Source organism: Bos grunniens, chromosome 7, assembly GCF_055505025.1.
Source record: "Bos grunniens cultivar Pamir isolate PY7600 chromosome 7, Bosgru_T2T1.0, whole genome shotgun sequence".
NCBI classification, from domain to species: domain Eukaryota; kingdom Metazoa; phylum Chordata; class Mammalia; order Artiodactyla; family Bovidae; genus Bos; species Bos grunniens.
The window spans coordinates 53,406,206-53,425,479 of NC_141171.1; the positions used below are offsets into that span (position 1 = coordinate 53,406,206).

Sequence of the window (19,274 nt, forward strand, 5' to 3'; positions counted from 1 at the left end):
GCCACCAAGGCAGCTCCAGGGCACCCACGACTCATTTCCCAATGTCATGTTTCCTTTGGGCCCTTCTCTCCCTGGATCTCCTCTTGCCTTCAGCACAGGTGAACACTGCCTCTAACTCCAAACTCTTACCTTAACTCCTGAGACTTCATGCTCACTTGTTCCATTCCAGTTTCTCTCTCCTCCATGAAGTTCTTTTCCTCTGTCTCTAAAAAATTGATGACTCTGGGTGACCTCCTTGACCCACTTCTCTTTCCAGTTTGTCTCTGCGTGATGGCATCCATAGCCAGGGTTTTGACCACCATCTAAATGCTAGCGAGTACCAGATGTCTGACTGCAGCTCTGACCTCTTCCCCCTTCCCTGCAACCTGGGGTTCTGAGCAAGGCGTCAGATGGAAATGCCTTCAGGGATCTGCGGATAAAGTCAGTGAGTGAAATGGATTGTGTGAGTGTGGCAGGCCAGAGAACCTCTTGTTCTAGCTGAAGGGAATGGCTGCCACTGGGCTCCAGCCAACTGTTGACATGTAGGAATTTAGGACCCATGTTGCCAGATTTTCCAGTTTTCCCCGAGAAGCCAGAAATACATAATCCTGTTTGGACTCTCTCAGTGATTGAATGTTGGTTCAAAAATGTCTGTATGGACCAAAGCCCATCTGAGAACCATGTCTGAGTATGGACCACCTGTCTGGGATAACGGTTTGACTCATATACTCCAATTATTGGTTCACGGCTCAAGCCAATTATTCTGATGTCCACAGTCCTTTCACTTTGAATGTGCCCCAGACCAACTTTTCCCCAAACCCTCCCCTCCTCCTCTTGCACACTTTTGCTCAGTTACTAGCACTTGCTTCTACCCACTCATTGGAGCTGGACATATGGAGGGAGGGTATCCTTCTTTCCTCCCACCCCCGCCATTGAATCCACCATCAAATGCCACCAACATAACTTCCTCAGGTCCATTATTATCCCCCCATCTTTTACCACCACTATCATAGTTTAGGCTTCTAGCATCTTTTGCTTGGACCAGTAGCTTCTCAAGTGTTTCAGGCGATGACTCAGAGTAACTGATTCTTCCTGTGTATAAATTATTATTCTAAGCCAAATATTTCATCTTATTTCCTTGATAGTGGTTGGTTTTGGAATGGATTTGTGACCCAGTCTGGAACAGTGGGATGAAAGGAAGGATGTTCTGGGAAGCTTCTGGAAAAGTTTTCCTTGCTAAGAAGGAGACTAAAGAAGAGATGATTCCCTTCTTACTGTGGTCCTTGCTGTGCCTATATGTCACTCTAGGAAACTGCTGTCACCACCCTCTGAAGGTGAGGAAAGGCAGTCTGCGGGTAGAGCCCACCACAGAAAGTGGTAGAATGGAGAGAGAGGGCACCTGGGCCCATGGTTATGTTGGTGAGCTACTGAGTCAACCACTTCTGCTGTCTGTCATCTCAAAGCGTACAGCTGTGTTGGTTAATGAGTCTCTTGATTAGTTCAGCTGATGAGAGTCAGGGCTTTGTGCAAAGGCAGCAGAGGCATCCTGACTGGTACCCTTGTTTTCTGCCTCCAGGTCTGTGCTCCATCACTCCACGTGACACCTGACTGGCAGGGTGGTCCCTTTGGATGCTAATCTGACCACATCACCTTCTGTTTATGCCTCCCGTTGCCCAGGATAAAGTCTCAGGACTTTGGCAGAATATACAAAGGCCTCTGTGACAGGCGCCCTGCCCCCACAGCCCAATCAGGTCACTCTCTTTAACGCGCCCTCTGTACCTACTTTAATCTGATCTGCTTGCAGTTCCCTGCGTAATGATGCTGTTTAACTCTTTCATTCATTTGACAAATCTGTACAAGTGCCATTTCTGGGCCAGGAGCAGTTCAGTGCATACCAACTACTATCCACAGTCCTCGGCTCCAGCCACCTCCTCTCCCTGGAGTGCTTCCCTTCTGTCTTTATCTGACTTGTGCTTTTCTTTTTCCAGTGTGGTGTTTAACCCTTGTAATCTCTCTCTCTCTTTCACACACACACACACACACACGTACATTTGTATATGCATACTTTAAATTGTTTATCCAGCGGCTTTTCAAAATTGTTAAACATACAGTAAATGAAGAATAGTACAGTGAATATTCTTATACCTAGATTCACTAACATTTTGCCATATTTGTTCTCTCTTCCCTATCCCCTCTGTGTACATACATTATATGTATACAGATAAGTCCTTTTCTGAACCATGTGAACATAATTTATAGACTTGATGACTCCTCACTCATAAATAGTTGAGCTTGTATCTAAGAAAAAGGAGATCTTTTATGTAACTGCAATGCTATTATCACATCCAAGAACTGTATCAATACAGTATCTAATATGTTGTCCACATTCATATTTCTTCAGTTGTCCCAAAAGTTTGTGGCTTTTTTTTCATTCAGAATCTTCTAGGCTTAATTCTCATAGTTTTTGGGAGCCTTCCTTGAACTCCTTCTGTTCTTCCATGCCTTGTGCAGGTTGCCACCAGGACATTAACCACTCTGTTTCTCTGGGCTCCTTTCTCTTCACATCGCATCCTTTGTCATTTGATTCTTCCTGTTCTCTGTGCCTAACACAGTGTGTGGCACATAGTAGGTGCTCAGCATTTGTTGGCTGAGTGGGTGATTAAGTGGCAGAATTGAAGGTAAGGCTGTTTTCCTTCTTTCCATATTTAACTGCTTTTTGCAGTGATGTTAATAATGTAAGAGCAGAGAGACCCACCTGCCAGATGGTGAGGAGAGAAATGATCCAGATAGAAAATTATGAATAGTGGAAAGAGCTATCAATTAGTGATGGCCAAGGCCGTGCTCTTATAGGATCATGTCCCAGGGAACTGAGAGTATCAGTGGAGAAAATCACCAGCCTTCTAGCTGTTGTTGCAAAGCCCTTGTTGTATTTGCAGGTCCATGTTATAAACAGACCAAGAATCCCTTCCAAATGAAATGACCATAAAACCTCACATCTACCCAGAGCTGTCCTTTTCCCAGAATGTATTTGTTGGCCATTGGGATAGGTTTGATCACAACCAGGTGAGGGAAGTGTGTCTTAGCTCTGATGACAGCATTCCTTCCCTGCCATCAGAGCTAAATAGTTTGACATTAATTTTTGGAATCAGGTCTGAGAAATTATCGAAGTTTATAGAAGTAATACCATAATGAATATTTGGATCCAGAGACTCTAAATATGAACTCAAAGAACATGTTCATTCTGCTGCCGCTACTTCCTCAGCCAAGAAGAATGTGGAGGCAGGATTGGGACTGGTGAGGTCACTGAGGAAGCTTCTGACTGTGGGGAAGAGACCACTTACTGTCTTCCTTGGAGGTCCTGTATTTCTTTCCTAACTGTCCACCTAACTGGTCTCATAAGACCCTCTGCATTCCCTGGGTAGGGGTCACTGATGTTAAAAAATAAATTCATCATAAGCCACTCAAAAACATAGGAAGATAGTCTTCCCAACTGATCTAAAGACAAGGCAACCCAGTTACCTCACTCCTCCTCGGGACAGCAGCTTTGAGCATCTCCAAACGGCCAGGTGTCATGGGTGCAATGGTAAATAAGCCACTGCCTTCTGGAGCTCATCACCTACTGGGATAAAGAGATACACAGAGTTTCCATGTTTATGGGGAATGTAATGGGAGCTGTGTGGGCCACCATTCCAACTTGGGGAGGGCGAGGCAAGGAGGGGCCAGAAGGCAGAAGCAGGTATAGGGTAGGTAGGAGTTAGATAGGTAGGCTGGGGGCATTCTAGGCCTAGTGCAGGGAATGAGGCAGTGATGGAGACTTTGATCATCATGGTGAACACAGGAACAAAGTAGGCATTGCCTCTGTGCAGGTGATCCTGAGAGTGTGCCATTTGAAATGTTTATTTTTTTGGCCAGGTTGAGTCTTAGTTGCAGCATGTGGGATCTTTCATTGTGGTGTGGGCTTAATTGCCTCGGGACATGTGGGATCTTAGTTCCCCGACCAGGGATCACACCCGCATCCCCTGCATTGGGAGGCAGATTCTAAACCCCTGAAGCACCAGCAAAGTCCCGAGTTGTGCCATTTTTGTTAATGTAAGATGCCAGCAGAAAGTCTGAAGGCTACCTGTGAACCGACTTGAGTAGACTTTGCCTCCTTGGCTCTGGGTGATCCTTTAACATTACTCCCACTAAGGGTTAAAGGTGGGAGACCCCCCCTCCAACCCCCCAAATTAAAAAAAGTCAGTGAAGGTAATTACACCACCATCTATTTAGCTGCTGAAGAATTTACCATTCAAGGAGATAGGACCCTGCCTCACCAGAGGCGTTTAACAGTCCAGTACTATCACATTACCCAGATTGTATAAAGAGTATGAATGATTTCCGCTCACAGACCTCTAATGGAGGTATCTCTTTACAAAGCCCCTACTTCAGTCCAGCTGAATGCCTTAGCAGTGCCTCCGAAATCCCGCAGCCCTAATCCCTTTAGCAACAAAGATCTGTTTCTTTGCTTAGCATGAAGTAGGCCTCAGAGGTCTGTGTGTGTCTTCGCCTGTAGACCAGAAGCCTCCTGTTTACAATTTCCCTATTCCTGTTTTTAATGTTGTTCTGAGAGCAGCCACAAAGGACTAGTTTTGTCCAACAGGAACAAGGGAGCTATTAGAGAGATGGAGGAAGGAAGGAAGGGCGATCGCAGGGAGGACTCCTCGAGGGATTAGCAGACACAGCTGTTCCCGAAGGGAGAGGACCTTTAGGCTGTTTATAATTTCCGTCACATTTACATTTTTTAATATTTTATTTCCTTAAATTCTTTTTTGTTCTGATCAGTTTCTTATCCACCATTTAAATCAAGCATCTTGCTGCCATATTGACCGACTTAGGGACGTGTTTCATATAAATTTAGTTGTGATTTGGCTTTTTCCATCAGTGCTGTGCGGCTCTGGTGTGGTGGTCTCGGCTTCCTGTGAGGTCACAGACTCCAGACCACCAGGTGCCTGAGGAAATCACGAGAGGGGACCAGTTTCATTTCTTGTCCCGTTGTGCAAACCATTGGAATTCTTTAGGCTGTATGTGATCCATTTCGATTCCGTGCATCCTGTCCTCACTCACTTTTCAAATGTACCTCATTTTGTCCTGATGTTATCTTTCTAGCCTGGGTGTTATAAAGCATGTTAAGTACAGGTAGAGACTCTTTCATATTCCATGTTGCAAAAACTCAATGACTTTATGAAAATTACTCATGGTTTCATCCAGAAAGCAAGCAGAGTTTCCATTTTTGGCGCCTTCCAGTTCTTGTTTTTGTGCATGTTCAATTTTTGCACACTTATAATAAAACCATAACATTTTAGTTTTAATTTTCCGTACTATGAGGCTGTGTATATTTTTTATATCCAGTGACAACCAGTCTCTTTTTTTAAAACTCCCTTTCTTTCCTTTCTCTTACCCTTTTCTCTGTTATAAAGATTGGCATCATAGACATCTTTTCACACCTAGTTCGGTGCTCAGATAATCATACGGAAAAAAATTTTTATCCTGCATTGAGACGATTGCTGTTTATTTTATTAAAATGGATTATGTATTTCCCTTACATCTGCCTTCTTCACTTAGCAGAGGAAATTGCATTTAATGTATTTTTAACCTCACATGATCTGTACAGGTTCATTCTGCCTGAGAAAACTCTGACTCAAGTGGCAGATGCCCATTTATACGGCTATTTTATTTTCATTCTGTTTTTGTTAAGTTTGACTTTTTCCAGCAGAGCTTTAGTCAGAAAACAAATGATTTTATCAAATGTCCAGTCAGCCACTGTTGACCCTTTGGGCTCTTGCTGTCTTAGGGTACATTTCCGGACTCAAGTGTCTTTTAGATCTGACTGACCTGCTAGTACTGTTACAGAAGTATTCCTGACGATTGTCTCAAAAGCTCTGCGTATACGGTTTCCTTTTGTAGGGGCCTGGGATGTGAGCTAATCTTTAAGTCCAGGAGACTTAAAGTCCTAACTCACTCAGGGACAGCTGTTCAAACCCTTCCTTCCTGCTCAAAGTAGTAACTAGTTTTCAAGAGGAACTTAAAAATCTTTTTTAATTAAAGAAGAATATGGAGTTCTTCCAGGATTGCTTAATTTTTTTAATTTCTCTGAAGTGAAATAGTACAAAGCACGTGCCATTCCAAGTACACTGTCTGAGTTCAGCCTTCCTGGAAATGTGGACCATCAGGTAAGATGCATAGCCTTGGGGATATTATTTCCCAGTACTGGCCAGGAAGAAGCCACGATTCCAGTTGCTTTAGTTTCCCCACGAGTCTTAGAGAGGAACGCTGAAGATATCTGAGGGAACGTGAGCTTCCACAGGCCTGTCACCTGCTGCTGCTCCTCTTGTACAGGTTCTTGGCAGGATTACAGACGGGAGATGCTGATTATTGTTTTGGTGATATATACATTTTGGGGGATCATTTTCTGATAAAAAAAAGTTTAAGATGTCTTCACATTCCAAGTATAAATTAAAGGTCCTGTGAATTTTAATAAATGCTTTTATTAAAAAACATAGAATTGCCCAGTATACACATATCCTGTAGGTTATGAGTGTTTTGATTTTGGTGGCCTGTGCCAAAGACATGCCCTTGGAAGATGCCTTGATTGGAGATCTGTATTTCTTCTTATGGGAATCTGGGTCTTCTGTCTTTTAATTATTATTATTTTTTTAGTTGGAGTATAGTTGAGTTACAGTGTTGTATTAGTTTCTGCTGTATAGCAAAGTGAGTCAGTTTTTTGTTTTGTTTTGTTTTGTTTTTTGTAGCCTGCCAGGCTCCTCCATCCATGGGATTCTCCAGGCAAGAACACTGGAGTGGGTTGCCATTTCCTCCTCCGGGGGATCTTCCCAACTCAGGGATCTAACCAGCATCTCTTAGTTCTCCTGCATTGGCAGGCAGGTTCTTTACCACTAGCTTCAGCTCTGTGAGTCTGCTACTTTTCTGTTATATTCACTATTTGTTGTATTTTTATTAATAATGTGTTTTTTTTGTTAATATAAATTTATTTATTTAAATTGGAGGCTAATTACTCTACAGTATTGTAGTGGTTTTGCCATACATTGACATGAATCCACCATGGTGTACAAGTGTTCCCCATCCTGAACCGCCTTCCCTCCTCCCTCCTCATCCCATCCCTCTGGGTCATCCCAGTGCACCAGCTCCAAGCACCCTGTCTCATGCGTCGAACTTGGACTGGTGATCCGTTTCACATATGATAATATACATGTTTCAATGCCATTCTCCCAAATCATCCCACCCTCTCCCTTTCCCACAGAGTCCAAAAGACTGTTCTTTACATCTGTGTCTCTTTTGCTGTCTCGCCTATAGGGTTATCGTTACCATCTTTCTAAATTCCGTATATATGCATTAGTATACTGCATTGGTGTTTTTCTTTCTGGCTTACTTCACTCTGTATAATAGGCTCCAGTTTCACCCACCTCATTAGAACTGATTCAAATGTATTCTTTTTAATGGCTGAGTAATACTCCATTGTGTATATGTACCACAGCTTTCTTATCCATTCATCTGCTGATGGACATCTAGGTTGCTTCCATGTCCTGGCTATTATAAACAGTGCTGCGATGAACATTGGGGTGCATGTGTCTCTTTCAGTTCTGGTTTCCTCGGTGTGTATGCCCAGCAGTGGGATTGCTGGGTCATATGGCAGTTCTAGTTCCAGTTTTTTAAGGAATCTCCACGCTGTTCTCCATAGTGGCTGTACTAGTTTGCATTCCCACAAATAGTGTAAGAGGGTTCCCTTTTCTCCACACCCTCTCCAGCATTTATTGCTTGTAGACTTTTGGATCGCAGCCATTCTGACTGGCATGAAATGGTTACCTCATTGTGGTTTTGATTTACATTTCTCTAATAATGAATGATGTTGAGCATCTTTGCGTGTGTTGATTAGCCATCTGTGTGTCTTCTTTGGAGAAATGTCTGTTTAGTTCTTTGGCCCATTTTTTGATTGGGTCATTTATTTTTCTGGAATTGAGCTTTAGGAGTTGCTTGTATATTTTTGAGATTAATTCTTTGTCAGTTGCTTCATTTGCTATTATTTTCTTCCATTATGAAGGCTATCTTTTCACCAGCAAAGTGAGTCAGTTATACACACATGTATCCACTCTTTTTTAGGTTCTATTCCTAGAGAGGTCATTATAGAATATTGAGTAGAGTTGTCCATGCTGTTCAGTAGGTTCTTATTAGTTCTGTGTGCTATCTATATTAGTGTGTATATGTCAATCCCAATCTCCCAGTTTATCCCTCCCCCCTGAGATATGGTTATTTTGATGAGAGGTAGTGGGAGGTATGTCCATAGGGCCACGATGGCTGGCAAGGATCTGTATCTAGACATTTAAAGAAACAGACCAGACCATCAGTGGGTGACACATATCATAATGCAAGCATCCTACATTCACAAAGACTGTGTAAATGAAAATGTGTAGGAGATAATGGTAGGACCCTTTTATAACTGTATAGTATATGTCAGTTTGGCTAATTCCATAGACATGTCTAGCAGTTGGATCATGTTATAGGTGAAGGATAAGGAAGAAGGATTTTTATCCCTTTTATCTTTTCTCATTTGCCAATAGGCAGACAGTTGAAAAGAAATATTAACCAAAAAACAAAAAGGGAACTTGGTAAGATATTAATTTTTTTTTCTAAAAGGTAAAAACTGCTTTGGGGGAGGCAAATAATAACCATGCAAATGAGACAGAATCTAGCAAAGTAAAAACAAAAATTGACATGCCCAAATTACACTCCCTAATAATTTATGTGAGCTATTAAAAATTAATTTGCGAGATGTCAGTTTGTGCTCCTGTGGCCTAAATAAGAACTGACCCTTAATGGTGCCAACTCAGTTCATTGAAAAATGAAATCGGAAACTATTTTTTTCATGTGTGTATGTATCCAGACAGTCAGTAGAGGACAGAAAAGATCACTGGGTGAGCAGTCAGGGGAGCGGGTTGAGCTTCTAGAACACTGCTTTACTAGAGCGATTTCTCTTTTATCCATTTTATATATTTATCTTCTGTACAAGACAGTGTGTTGTTTTATGGGAGATGTTGGGGGAGGGGCAGTGGACGGGGAAACATTCTGTTGCTTCTAAAAATTATTTGGAATTAGCAATTTCTTTTTCTTTTTTGTTTTTTTCAGTTTAAAAAATTGTTGCACTGTTGTGCTAGTTTTAATGCTGCATTGATTAACAGAATTTTATTTGGGTTTTATGGGACAAAGTCATAGTTATGGTTATGAATGGAGTTTTGCAAAGGTGAATGCTTTCGAATTGTTCAGATTTTGAATCTTTCAGAGGTTGGAGGTGATTGAGAAATATTTTTCTGTGTTGAGTATCAAGAGAAAAAACAAGTTCCAAATGCCCGAACATCTATCTATAATACAAATCACCCAGAGCTCTGAGAATGTTTCCTGTAGGAGAAAATCATGATGGCCATCCCCATAAAATGTTAACTTTGAGTTGTTGACGAACACTGCTAGACCACAGTCAGTCAGGGTCCAACAAGTTAAGTGTGTGGAGTGAAGGAACCAGAGGTCTTCCTTCCTATTATTGATGGTTTGCCTTTTTCTCGTCCTGATAAAACATTCTTTCCTTGGGATTTAACCAGTGACACGGTACAGAATTAGATCCACATGTGCCTGCTGATTTTTTCCATTCTCTTCATTTCCAGTTATTTTTTCTTAGAGTCTGAAGAAAAGGGACGGAACATCAGCCCTGGATTGCATACATCAACTCTGTTAGAGAATTCTTTCCATAACAAATACTTTTTCCTTTGTAACTTGGAGTGCTGAAGTTACACAAAAATATCCATTATAATCTTCACTTTCCTTTGCTTCTCACTTTCCAATAAGGTATCCTTTTGGGCTGAAACTTTCCATGCTCAGTTTCAGCTCAAAGGTGAATTTATTTTGGAAAGTTCACACTAATCTAATTCAGGGACTTGGAAGGGATGTGAGAGTAAAAATATACCTTCTTCAATTCTACAAATAAATGTTAAGACTTCAGTCATAGATAACTTCAGAGCAGCCAAGCAGCGGAACAATAAACAGGGCTTGGAAAATCTCTGTTAAAGTCAAGCAGGTTGAAGTGATTAATCACAAATTTCCTGCATGCACTGAACAGCCTGGGCTTCCTTGAGGCTCCGTGGTCCCTTCTGAAGAACAATGGCCACAACAGGGAACTTGGAGGTCTGTTTGGAAGAGATGAAAGATTTAGTTTGGATCAGAGCAAACTATTTTATGGTCTACAAAGTTTTAAATCACACTGATTATTGTGGAAGGCTCTTCTTTGGACAAACAGGCTAGTTGAATTGCTGCCGGAACTAAATTACCCAAGCCTGTGACATGATGTCTGTGAGTATAGGTCCAGGAACCCTAGATGTTGACGTGTAATGGTCTAGAATAGGGGTCCCCAACCTCCAGGATGTAATGCCTGATGCTCTGAGGTAAAAACTGATGTAATAATAATAGAAATAAAGTGCCCAATAAATTAGTGCACTTGAATCATCCCGAAACTGCCCCCTTCCCAGCCCATGGAAAGATTGTTTTCCATGAAACTGGTTGGGGACCACAGGTCTAGAGCAAGGTTTTTTAACATCGGCATACCTAATTCCTTGGACCAGACGCTACTTTGTTGGGGGAGGGAGCTATTCTGTGCATAGGATGTGTAGCTGCGTCTCTGGCCTGCACCTACTAAATGGCAGTGGTCACCTCTCCCTCACCCCACTTCCCACCCCACCTAAGTTGTAACTATCAAAAAATGTCTCCAGAGGTTGTTGGATGCCTCTAGGGGTAGGGGAAAGCCCCTAGTTGAGAACAACTGGTAGAACTGAGTTTAGCCCCATCTGAGCAGGGCATTTACAAGAGAGGAGAATCCATGCAGTGTAGAATCTGGCATTGCTAATGGTTTTCTGCATAGCAGAGCTGGCCTTGTAAAGGGGTAGCCCTCCTGTTCAGAGCTCCCCTCCCTCACTTGAGCATCTTATCCCCTTTCTCTTCTGCTACTTTTGGGAAAGGTCCCTTCATTATACTTCCTAAGTTTTTGCATCTTGAATTCTTCCTTCTCCAGTGAAGCCTTTCCCTCAACCCTCAAGTGTGTTTCAAAATCTCCATCTTAGAAAAAAATAGCTGCTTTCATTATCAGAATTATTAATGTAAAGAAGAACATTGGCTCACTCCATCAACAAAAGGTAGCACTAACCATATATACCGCGTATGCATTTTACATCTTAACGGTGTCATTCTGTTGTGGGTACCGTCCTATCTTCATCTTCTAGGTGAGGAATAAGACACAGCGAAGTGAAGTAACAGGTTCAAAATCCCGCAGAACCAGCACAAAGAAGATTGGGATCTAGACTCCTGAGCCCACCCTCTTAACTGCTGTGCCATACTCTCCCACGTCTCTACAAGGCCTCATTACTCTCATAACAAGGCAAGGTTTTAAATAAGCCTTTAAGAGTCTAACAAATACTAAGTAAGACAAGGTCTTCATACTGTATATTGGGTAATGCACTGACGAACACAGCATCATAGCTGCCCACAGGATGGCCAGTGGTCAGAAGACAGAAATGAACCTCAGAGAATGGTACAAAATGTGAACCGTTACTGTAATAAAAGTATGAACCAAGGGCTGTTGAAGTAAAGAGGTTGGTTCAGTTCAGTTCAGTTTAGTTGCTCAGTCGTGTCCAGCTCTTTGCGACCCCATGGACTGTAGCACGCCAGGCCTCACTGTCCGTCACCAACTCCCGGAGGTTACTCAAACTCATGTCCATTCAGTCGGTGATGCCATCCAGCCATCTCATCCTCTGTCGTCCCCTTCTCCTCCCGCCTTCAATCTTTCCCAGCATCAGGGTCTTTTGAAATGAGTCAGTTCTTAGCATCAAGTGGCCAAAGTATTTGGAGTTTCATCTTCAACATCAGTCTTTCCAATGAATATTCAGGACTGATTTCCTTTAGGATGGACTGGTTGAATCTCTTTGCTGTCCAAGGGACTCTCAAGAGTCTTTTCCAACACCACAGTTCAAAAGCATCAGCTCTTCGGTGCTCAGCTTTCTTTATAGTTCCACTCTCACATCCATACATGACTACTGGAAAAAACATAACCTTGACTAGACAGACCTTTGTTGTCAAAGTAATGTCTCTGCTTTTTAATATGCTGTCTAGGTTGGTCATAACTTTTCTTCCGAGGAGTAAGTGTCTTTTAATTTCATGCCTGCAGTCACCATCTGCAGTGATTGTGGAGCCCCCCAAAATAAAGTCTGACACCGTTTCCACTGTTTCCCCATCTATTTCCCATGAAGTGATGGAACCAGATGCCATGATCTTCATTTTCTGAATGTTGACTTTTAAGCCAACTTTTTCACTCTCCTCTTTCACGTTCATCAGGAAGCTCTTTAGTTCTTCTTCGCTTTCTGCCATAAGGGTGGTGATTCTGCATATCTGAGATTATTGATATTTCTTCCAGCAGTCTTGATTCCAGCTTGTGCTTCCTCCAGCCCAGCGTTTCTCATGATGTACTCTTGCATATAAGTTAAATAAGCAGGGTGACAATATACAGCCTTGACATACTCCTTTCCTGATTTGAAACCAGTCTGTTGTTCCATGTCCAGTTCTAACTGTTGCTTCCTGATGTGCATACAGATTTCTCAGGAGGCATGTCAGGTGGTCTGGTATTCCCATGTCTTTAAGAACTTTCCACAGTTTGTGGTGATCCACACAGCCAGAGGATTTGGCATAGTCAATAAAGCAGAAATAGATGTTTTTCTGGAACTGTCTTGCTTTTTCGATGATCTATCGGATGTTGGCAGTTTGGTTCCTCTGCCTTTTCTAAAACCAGCTTGAACCTCAGGAATCATGGTTCACGTACTGTTGAAGCCTGGCTTGGAGAATTTTGAGCATTACTTTACTAGCGTGTGAGATGAGTGCAATTGTGCGGTAGTTTGACCATTCTTTGGCATTGCCTTTCTTTGGGATTGGAATAAAAACTGACCTTTTCCAGTCCTGTGGCCACTGCTGAGTTTTCCAAATTTGCTGGCATATTGAGTGCAGCACTTTCACAGCATCATCTTTGATGATGGTTTGAAAGAGCTCAGGATTTGAAAGAGCTCAACTGGAATTCCATCACCTCCACTAGCTTTGTTCGTAGTGATGCTTCCTAAGGCCCACTTGACTTTGCATTCCAGGATGTCTGGCTCTAGGTGAGTGATCATACCATTGTGATTATCTGGGTCATGAAGATCTTTTTTGCGTAGTTCTTCTGTGTATTCTTGCCACCTCTTCTTAATATCTTCTCCTTCTGTTAAGTCCATACCATTTCTGTCCTTTATTGAGCCCATCTTTGCATGAAATGTTCCCTTGGTATCTCTAATTTTCTTGAAGAGATCGCTAGTCTTTCCGATTCTATTGTTTTCCTCTGTTTCTTTGCACTGATCACTGAGGAAGGCTTTCTTATCTCTCCTTGCTGTTCTTTGGAACTCTGCATTCAAATGAGCAAATCTTTCCTTTTCTCCTTTGCTTTTGGCTTCTCTTTTCTTCACAGATGTTTCTCTTCTTTCACAGCTATTTCTGTCTCCTCAGACAGTGATTTTGCTTTTTTGCATTTCTTTTTCTTGGGGGTGGTCTTGATCCCTGTCTTCAGTACAATGTCACGAACCTCCATCCATAGTTCATCAGGCACTCTGTCTATCAGATCTAATCCCTTGAGTCTATTTCTCATTTCCACTGTATAATTGTAAGGGATTTGATGTGGGTCATACCTGAATGGTCTAGTGGTTTTCCCCACTTTCTTCAATTTAAGTCTGAATTTGGCAATAAGGAGTTCATGATCTGAGCCACAGTCAGCCCCTGGTCTTTTTTTTTGCTGACTGTATAGGGCTTCTCCATCTTTGGCTGCAAAGAATATAATCAGTCTGATTTCGGTGTTGGCCAGCTGGTGATGTCCATAGATGGAGATCCATAACCAGATGGATCTTTCGAAGGAGGTTGCCATTATCTTCATTACCTCCACTGTGGTTTGGCCCCATGTAAGCAGCAGGGAGGTGATGGAATTCCAGTTGAGCTATTTCAAATCTTAAAAGGTGATGCTGTGAAAGTGCTGCACTCAACATGCCAGCAAATTTGGAAAACTCAGCAGTGGCCACAGGACTGGAAAAGGTCAGTTTTCATTCCAATCCCAAAGAAAGGCAATGCCAAAGAATGCTCAAACTACTGCACAATTGTACTCATCTCACATGCTAGTAAAATAATGCTCAAAATTCTCTAAGCCAGGCTTCAACAGTATGTGAACCATGAACTTCCAGATGTTCAAGCTGGTTTTAGATGTGTCCATAAATGTATAGAGTCTTCTCTTGTGTTGTTGGAAGAGGGTGTTTGCTATGACCAGTGCATTCTCTTGGCAAAACTCTATTAGCCTTTTCCCTGCTTGATTCTGCACTCCAAGGCCAAATTTGCCTGTTATCCAAGTATTTCTTGACTTCCTACTTTTGCATTCCAGTCCCCTATAATGAAAAGGACATCTTTTTTGGGGTGTTACTTCTAGAAGGTCTTGTAGGTCTTCATAGAACAGTTCAACTTTAGCTTCTTCAGCATTACTGGTCGGGGCATAGACTGGATTACTGTATAGTGAATGGTTTGCCTTGGAAACGAACAGAGATCATTCTGTCGTTTTTGAGATTGCATCCAAGTACTGCATTTTGGACTCTTTTGTTGACTCTGATGGCTACCCTATTTCTTCTAATGGATTCTTGCCCACAGTAGTAGATGCAGTGGTCATCCAAGTTAAAATCACCCATTCTAGTCCATTTTAGTTTGCTGATTCCTAAAATTTCGATGTTCACTCATGCCATCTCCTGTTTGACCACTTCCAATTTGCCTTGATTCATGGACCTAACATTCCTAATATTCCTATGCAATATTGATCTTTACAGTATTGGACCTTGCTTCTATCACCAGTCACATCCACAAATGGGTGTTGTTTTTGCTTTGGCTCCATCTCTTCATTCTTTCTGGGGTTATTTCTCCACTGATCTCCAGTAGCATATTGGGCACCTACTGACATGGGGAGTTCATCTTTCAGTGTCCTATCTTTTTGCCTTTTCATACTGTTCGTGGGGTTCTCAAGACAAGAATACTGAAGTGGTTTGCCATTCCCTTCTCCAGTGGACCACATTCTGTCAGAACTCTCCACCATGATCCGTCCGTCTTGGGTGGCCCTACACTACATGGCTCATAGTTTCACTGAGTTGGACAAGGCTGTGGTCCATGTGATCAGATTGGTTAGTTTTCTGTGATTGTGGTTTTCAGTGTGTCTGCCCTCCTATGGAGAAGGATAAGAGACTTATGGATGCTTCCGGATGGGAGAAACTGACTGAGGGGGAAGCTGGGTCTTGTTCTGATGGGCTGGGCTGTGCTCAGTAAATCTTTAATTCGGTTTTGTTGATGGGTGGAGCTGTGTTTCCTCCCTGCTGTGAAGGTGATGGCCACCTCCTTCAAAAGGTCCCATGCATGTACTGCTACACTCAGTGCCCCCAGCCCTGCAGCAGGCCACCACCAACCTACATCTCCACTGGAGACTCCTGGACACTCCCAGGCAAGTCTGGGTCAGTCTCTTATGGGGCACTGCTCCTTTCTTCTGGGTCCTGGTGCACACAAGGTTCTGTTTGTGCCCTCCAAGAGTCTGTTTCCCAGTCCTGTGTAAGTTCTGTCAGCTCTTTGGTGGGGGTAATGGCGACCTCCTCCAAGAGGGCTTATGCCATCCCCAAGTCTGCCGCACCCAGAGCCCCTGTCCCTGTGGCAGTCTGCTGCTGACCCGTACCTCTGCAGGAGACATTCAAACACAGTTCTGGCTCAGTCTCTGTGGGGTCCCTGGAGAGGAGCTGGAGGCTGGAGAGACTGTTAAACCTCAAGCGGGGGAAAACCAGTCATATAGATCCCCTAAGCGTACAACACTGTAGTGCCCCCTATGAGCCTGAGCTATATGGCAAGGACCATTCTAGGCATGCGGGATGGTTTTTCCAGTGGGGGTCTTGCAGAAGTGAATCAGGTGATCACATGCATTTAGGTAGGAGATGCTAGATTTGAAAGGAATATGGTACCATGAGAGTATCTGAAAAACACTGGACTAACTTTGGGATAGGAGTCAGGGAAAGTTGACCTGAGGAAATGGTGAGCAATGTGAGAGGTGAAGAATGAGGAGGCATTAGCCAGTTGAGACGAGTATGTATATGTGTGGACACATGTTTGTGTGTATATATTTAGGCACATAGTTGGGTGGGAGATGAGGACGTTTGCGGCAGAGGATCAGCACACGCAAAGGTCCTGGAGTTAAAGAGAGCACAGGGAGCACTAGAGGAAACCAGAGAGGCTGGAAGGCAGAGAGTGAGAGGGAGCAGGGGCCAGAGCCTGCAGGGCCTTGTGGGCCATGATAAGGATTTTACTCTTTAGTGGAAGAGCAGTGAACATCGTTAAGGGATTTGAGGAAGATGGGTGACATCATCTGACGTGAGTTTTTAGAAGATCTCTTCAGTGCATTGTAGAGAGTTGACTGAAAGCAGTTATGATAGATGTGGAGTTGTTGTGGTAGTTCAGATAGAAGATCATGTAGCACAGAGGCCCATAAACATATATACTTTCGTTCTCTTTCATTGAAAGATTTTGCTGTTTTAAATGCTGCCCCCCACCCCATTAGGGTCCTATTCCCAGCCGACTGGTCCCATGCTTATCTCCTTGTTTCCTGTGGTCAGCATTCCTTGACTTGTAGGTGGATCTCTCCATTCTCTTCCTCTGTCTTCACATGGCATTCTTCCCTGTGTGTTTGTATCTCTGTGTGTCTGCTCTACAAGGAAACCAGTCATTGGATTTAGTGGATTTAGGGTGGACCTAAATCCATTACAGTGAAGGACAGGGAATCCTGGTGTGTTTCAGTCCATGGGGTCACAGAGGGTGAAGGACAGGGAAGCCTGGTATGCTGCAGTCCATGGGGTTACAGAGTCAGACACGACTGAGTGACTGAACAACAACAACTAATCCACTATGCTTTAATCTTCAGCTTTACTTAACTAACCACATCTGCAAAACCCTTATTTCTTGATAAAGTCGCTTTCTGAGGTTCCAGGGAGGCATGATTTAGGGGACACTGTTCAGCCCACGACCTGGACTATCCTGACTGTGTGTCAGGATATTATATGAACTTAGTTTCTATCAGGGAGAAGGCGATGGCACCCCACTCCAGTACTCTTGCCTGGAAAATCCCGTGGACTGAGGAGCCTGGTCTGCTGCAGTCCATGGGGTCGCTGAGAGTCAGACACGACTGAGCGACTTACCTTTCACTTTTCACTTTCATCCATTGGAGAAGGAAATGGCAACCCACTCCAGTTTTCTTACCTGGAGAATCCCAGGGGCAGGGGAACCTGGTGGGCTTCCGTCTATGGGGTCACACAGAGTAGGACACGACTGAAGTGACTTAGCAGCAGCAGCAGCAGCAACAGTTTCTATCAGAAGACATCTGCAAAAAATTCTTCCAGAAAAGCATTCTGAAGTTATAGCCATTGACTAGAGCAGAAAGTGCTTCTCTCTTTGTCCAGGCAGGGTCTATCTTGTTGTCAATAACCTGCTTTGGTCATTTATGTTATCTGACTGGCTCCCATAGCTATTTGGGTTTACAACTCCTGATTTAGAGTAAAAAGTGAGCAATATCGTGATGCAGAGAGAATGGGAGGCTGCTGAGTAGTGTGTAGCAAGGGACCTGATTCCATAAACATTGTTGAATAAATGAATGGCTCTGTTGGAAGAGTGCAGTGGGGCTGTTCTGGCGGCTTTCTCTCTGGAAGACCACAGATGATGTCTGTTATGTCCCCGTGCATCAGCCATTACCTTGGAAACAGGCCATCCTGACAGCATGTCAAGGAAGTTGTTACAGGGAATTATTTCAGCCAGAAGAGATCTCTGCAAAGCAATCTGTTCCAGCCTACTGTGTCATGGAGTAGTCCCCATGTCCCCATTTTTTTTTTTTTTTTTGCTGGAAATGCAGTGGCAACCAGCATGAAGCCTACACCTGTCATGAGCTAATGTGTGATTCCTGCCAAGGTTTGCACTTGGGCTCCATTAACAGGGAAGAAGAGACCTTCCAGGGAAGTGTGTTAATGTTTAACCCTTTACCCGCAAATTCTCTCTCCCCGAGAAATCTGCCTCTTGCCAAACCACCCCAAGACACATGGAATTTTGCTTTTTAACATTTTTTTTTCATTTGGGAGGTAGATTGGAGAAAGGCAAGTTAATAGATATTGACCTTCAAGGGCAAGTTTCATGGACCTTCTTGAAAAATCAAGGAAGAACAAAGCTGAGCCTTGTCCTGGAGAGTGTTCCTTGGCAGAAATTATATAAAACTGAGATGAGAACCAAATCTCATTGGTGTCAGATATCTCCTTTCTGTCCAGCTCAGCCAGTGCAAAACTTGGGTGTCTAGGAGGGAGGTCAGCAGATCCTAAACTTCAAAATGACAATCTGCTGTTTCTGTGTATAGCAGAGGGTAGGGGGCAGTTTTCAGGTGGGACCTGCATTTCACTATGGTTTGTTTCCTACCATGAGATGTGGGTGGGGAGAGATTGGTGGGGAACGCTCCTCCCCATGCCTAACCTTTGTAGACTTGGGAACGCTACCCATCAGATCAAGGGTGGGGTAAATGCAGTTAAATGGTATAGAGGCTGATGGTTATGTTCATGTTTGCAGAGAAAGAGCTGAGTACCTGGAAGGACGGCTGAAACTCAAGGGTAAGAGCTGGAGAACCAGAGCTTAGGAGTCTGGGGGTTCTCAGTGGTAAAGGACTTGGGCTTAGAAGGTATACTCTGGGAAGTATTAGGGAGTGAAGAAACTCCAGAGAGGGTGGCTCTGTGCTGAAGACAGAGGCTGGCTTACAAAACATGGCTCTGCACATAGTAGGCCCTCAGGAAACATTTGTTGAGAGGGAGAAATTGGGCAGTCTCCTGGGGTGGAGGAGAGGTTCTTTATTTTGTTTAAGTGTGTTCACGGGGAAGGACCCCATTGCTCGAAAAGACCTATCTGATTTCTTTAAACATTTTAATATCATTTCTAATTAGGGCTTCCCTGGTGGCTCAGCTGGTAAAGAATTCGCCCGCAATGCGGGAGACCTGGGTTCGATCACTGGGTTGGGAAGATCCCCTGGAGAAGGGAATGGCTACGCACTCCAACATTCTGGCCTAGAGAGTTCCATGGATTGTATAGTTCCTGGGGTTGCCAATAGTTGG

The 19,274-nt window shown here is 43.4% G+C and overlaps 1 protein-coding gene across 8 annotated transcripts in view; it reads left to right on the forward strand.

The window, feature by feature from the left end:
• Positions 1-19,274, forward strand: part of LOC147369572 (uncharacterized) — a 545,146-nt gene that overhangs the window by 289,250 nt on the left and 236,622 nt on the right. For 2 of the 8 annotated variants that reach the window (XR_015167597.1, XM_086412164.1), the window contains one exon: positions 1,556-1,730. The exons of 5 other annotated variants lie outside the window; for them this stretch is intronic. Coding sequence is in view for 1 of the 3 variants with exons in the window: in XM_086412164.1 (XP_086268290.1) it covers positions 1,556-1,580 (25 nt within the window). In the remaining 2 variants the exon portion in view is untranslated. Of the gene's footprint in view, positions 1-1,555; positions 1,731-19,274 lie in introns of those variants that run through there. One more of the 8 variants, XR_015167595.1, reaches the window with a different exon arrangement.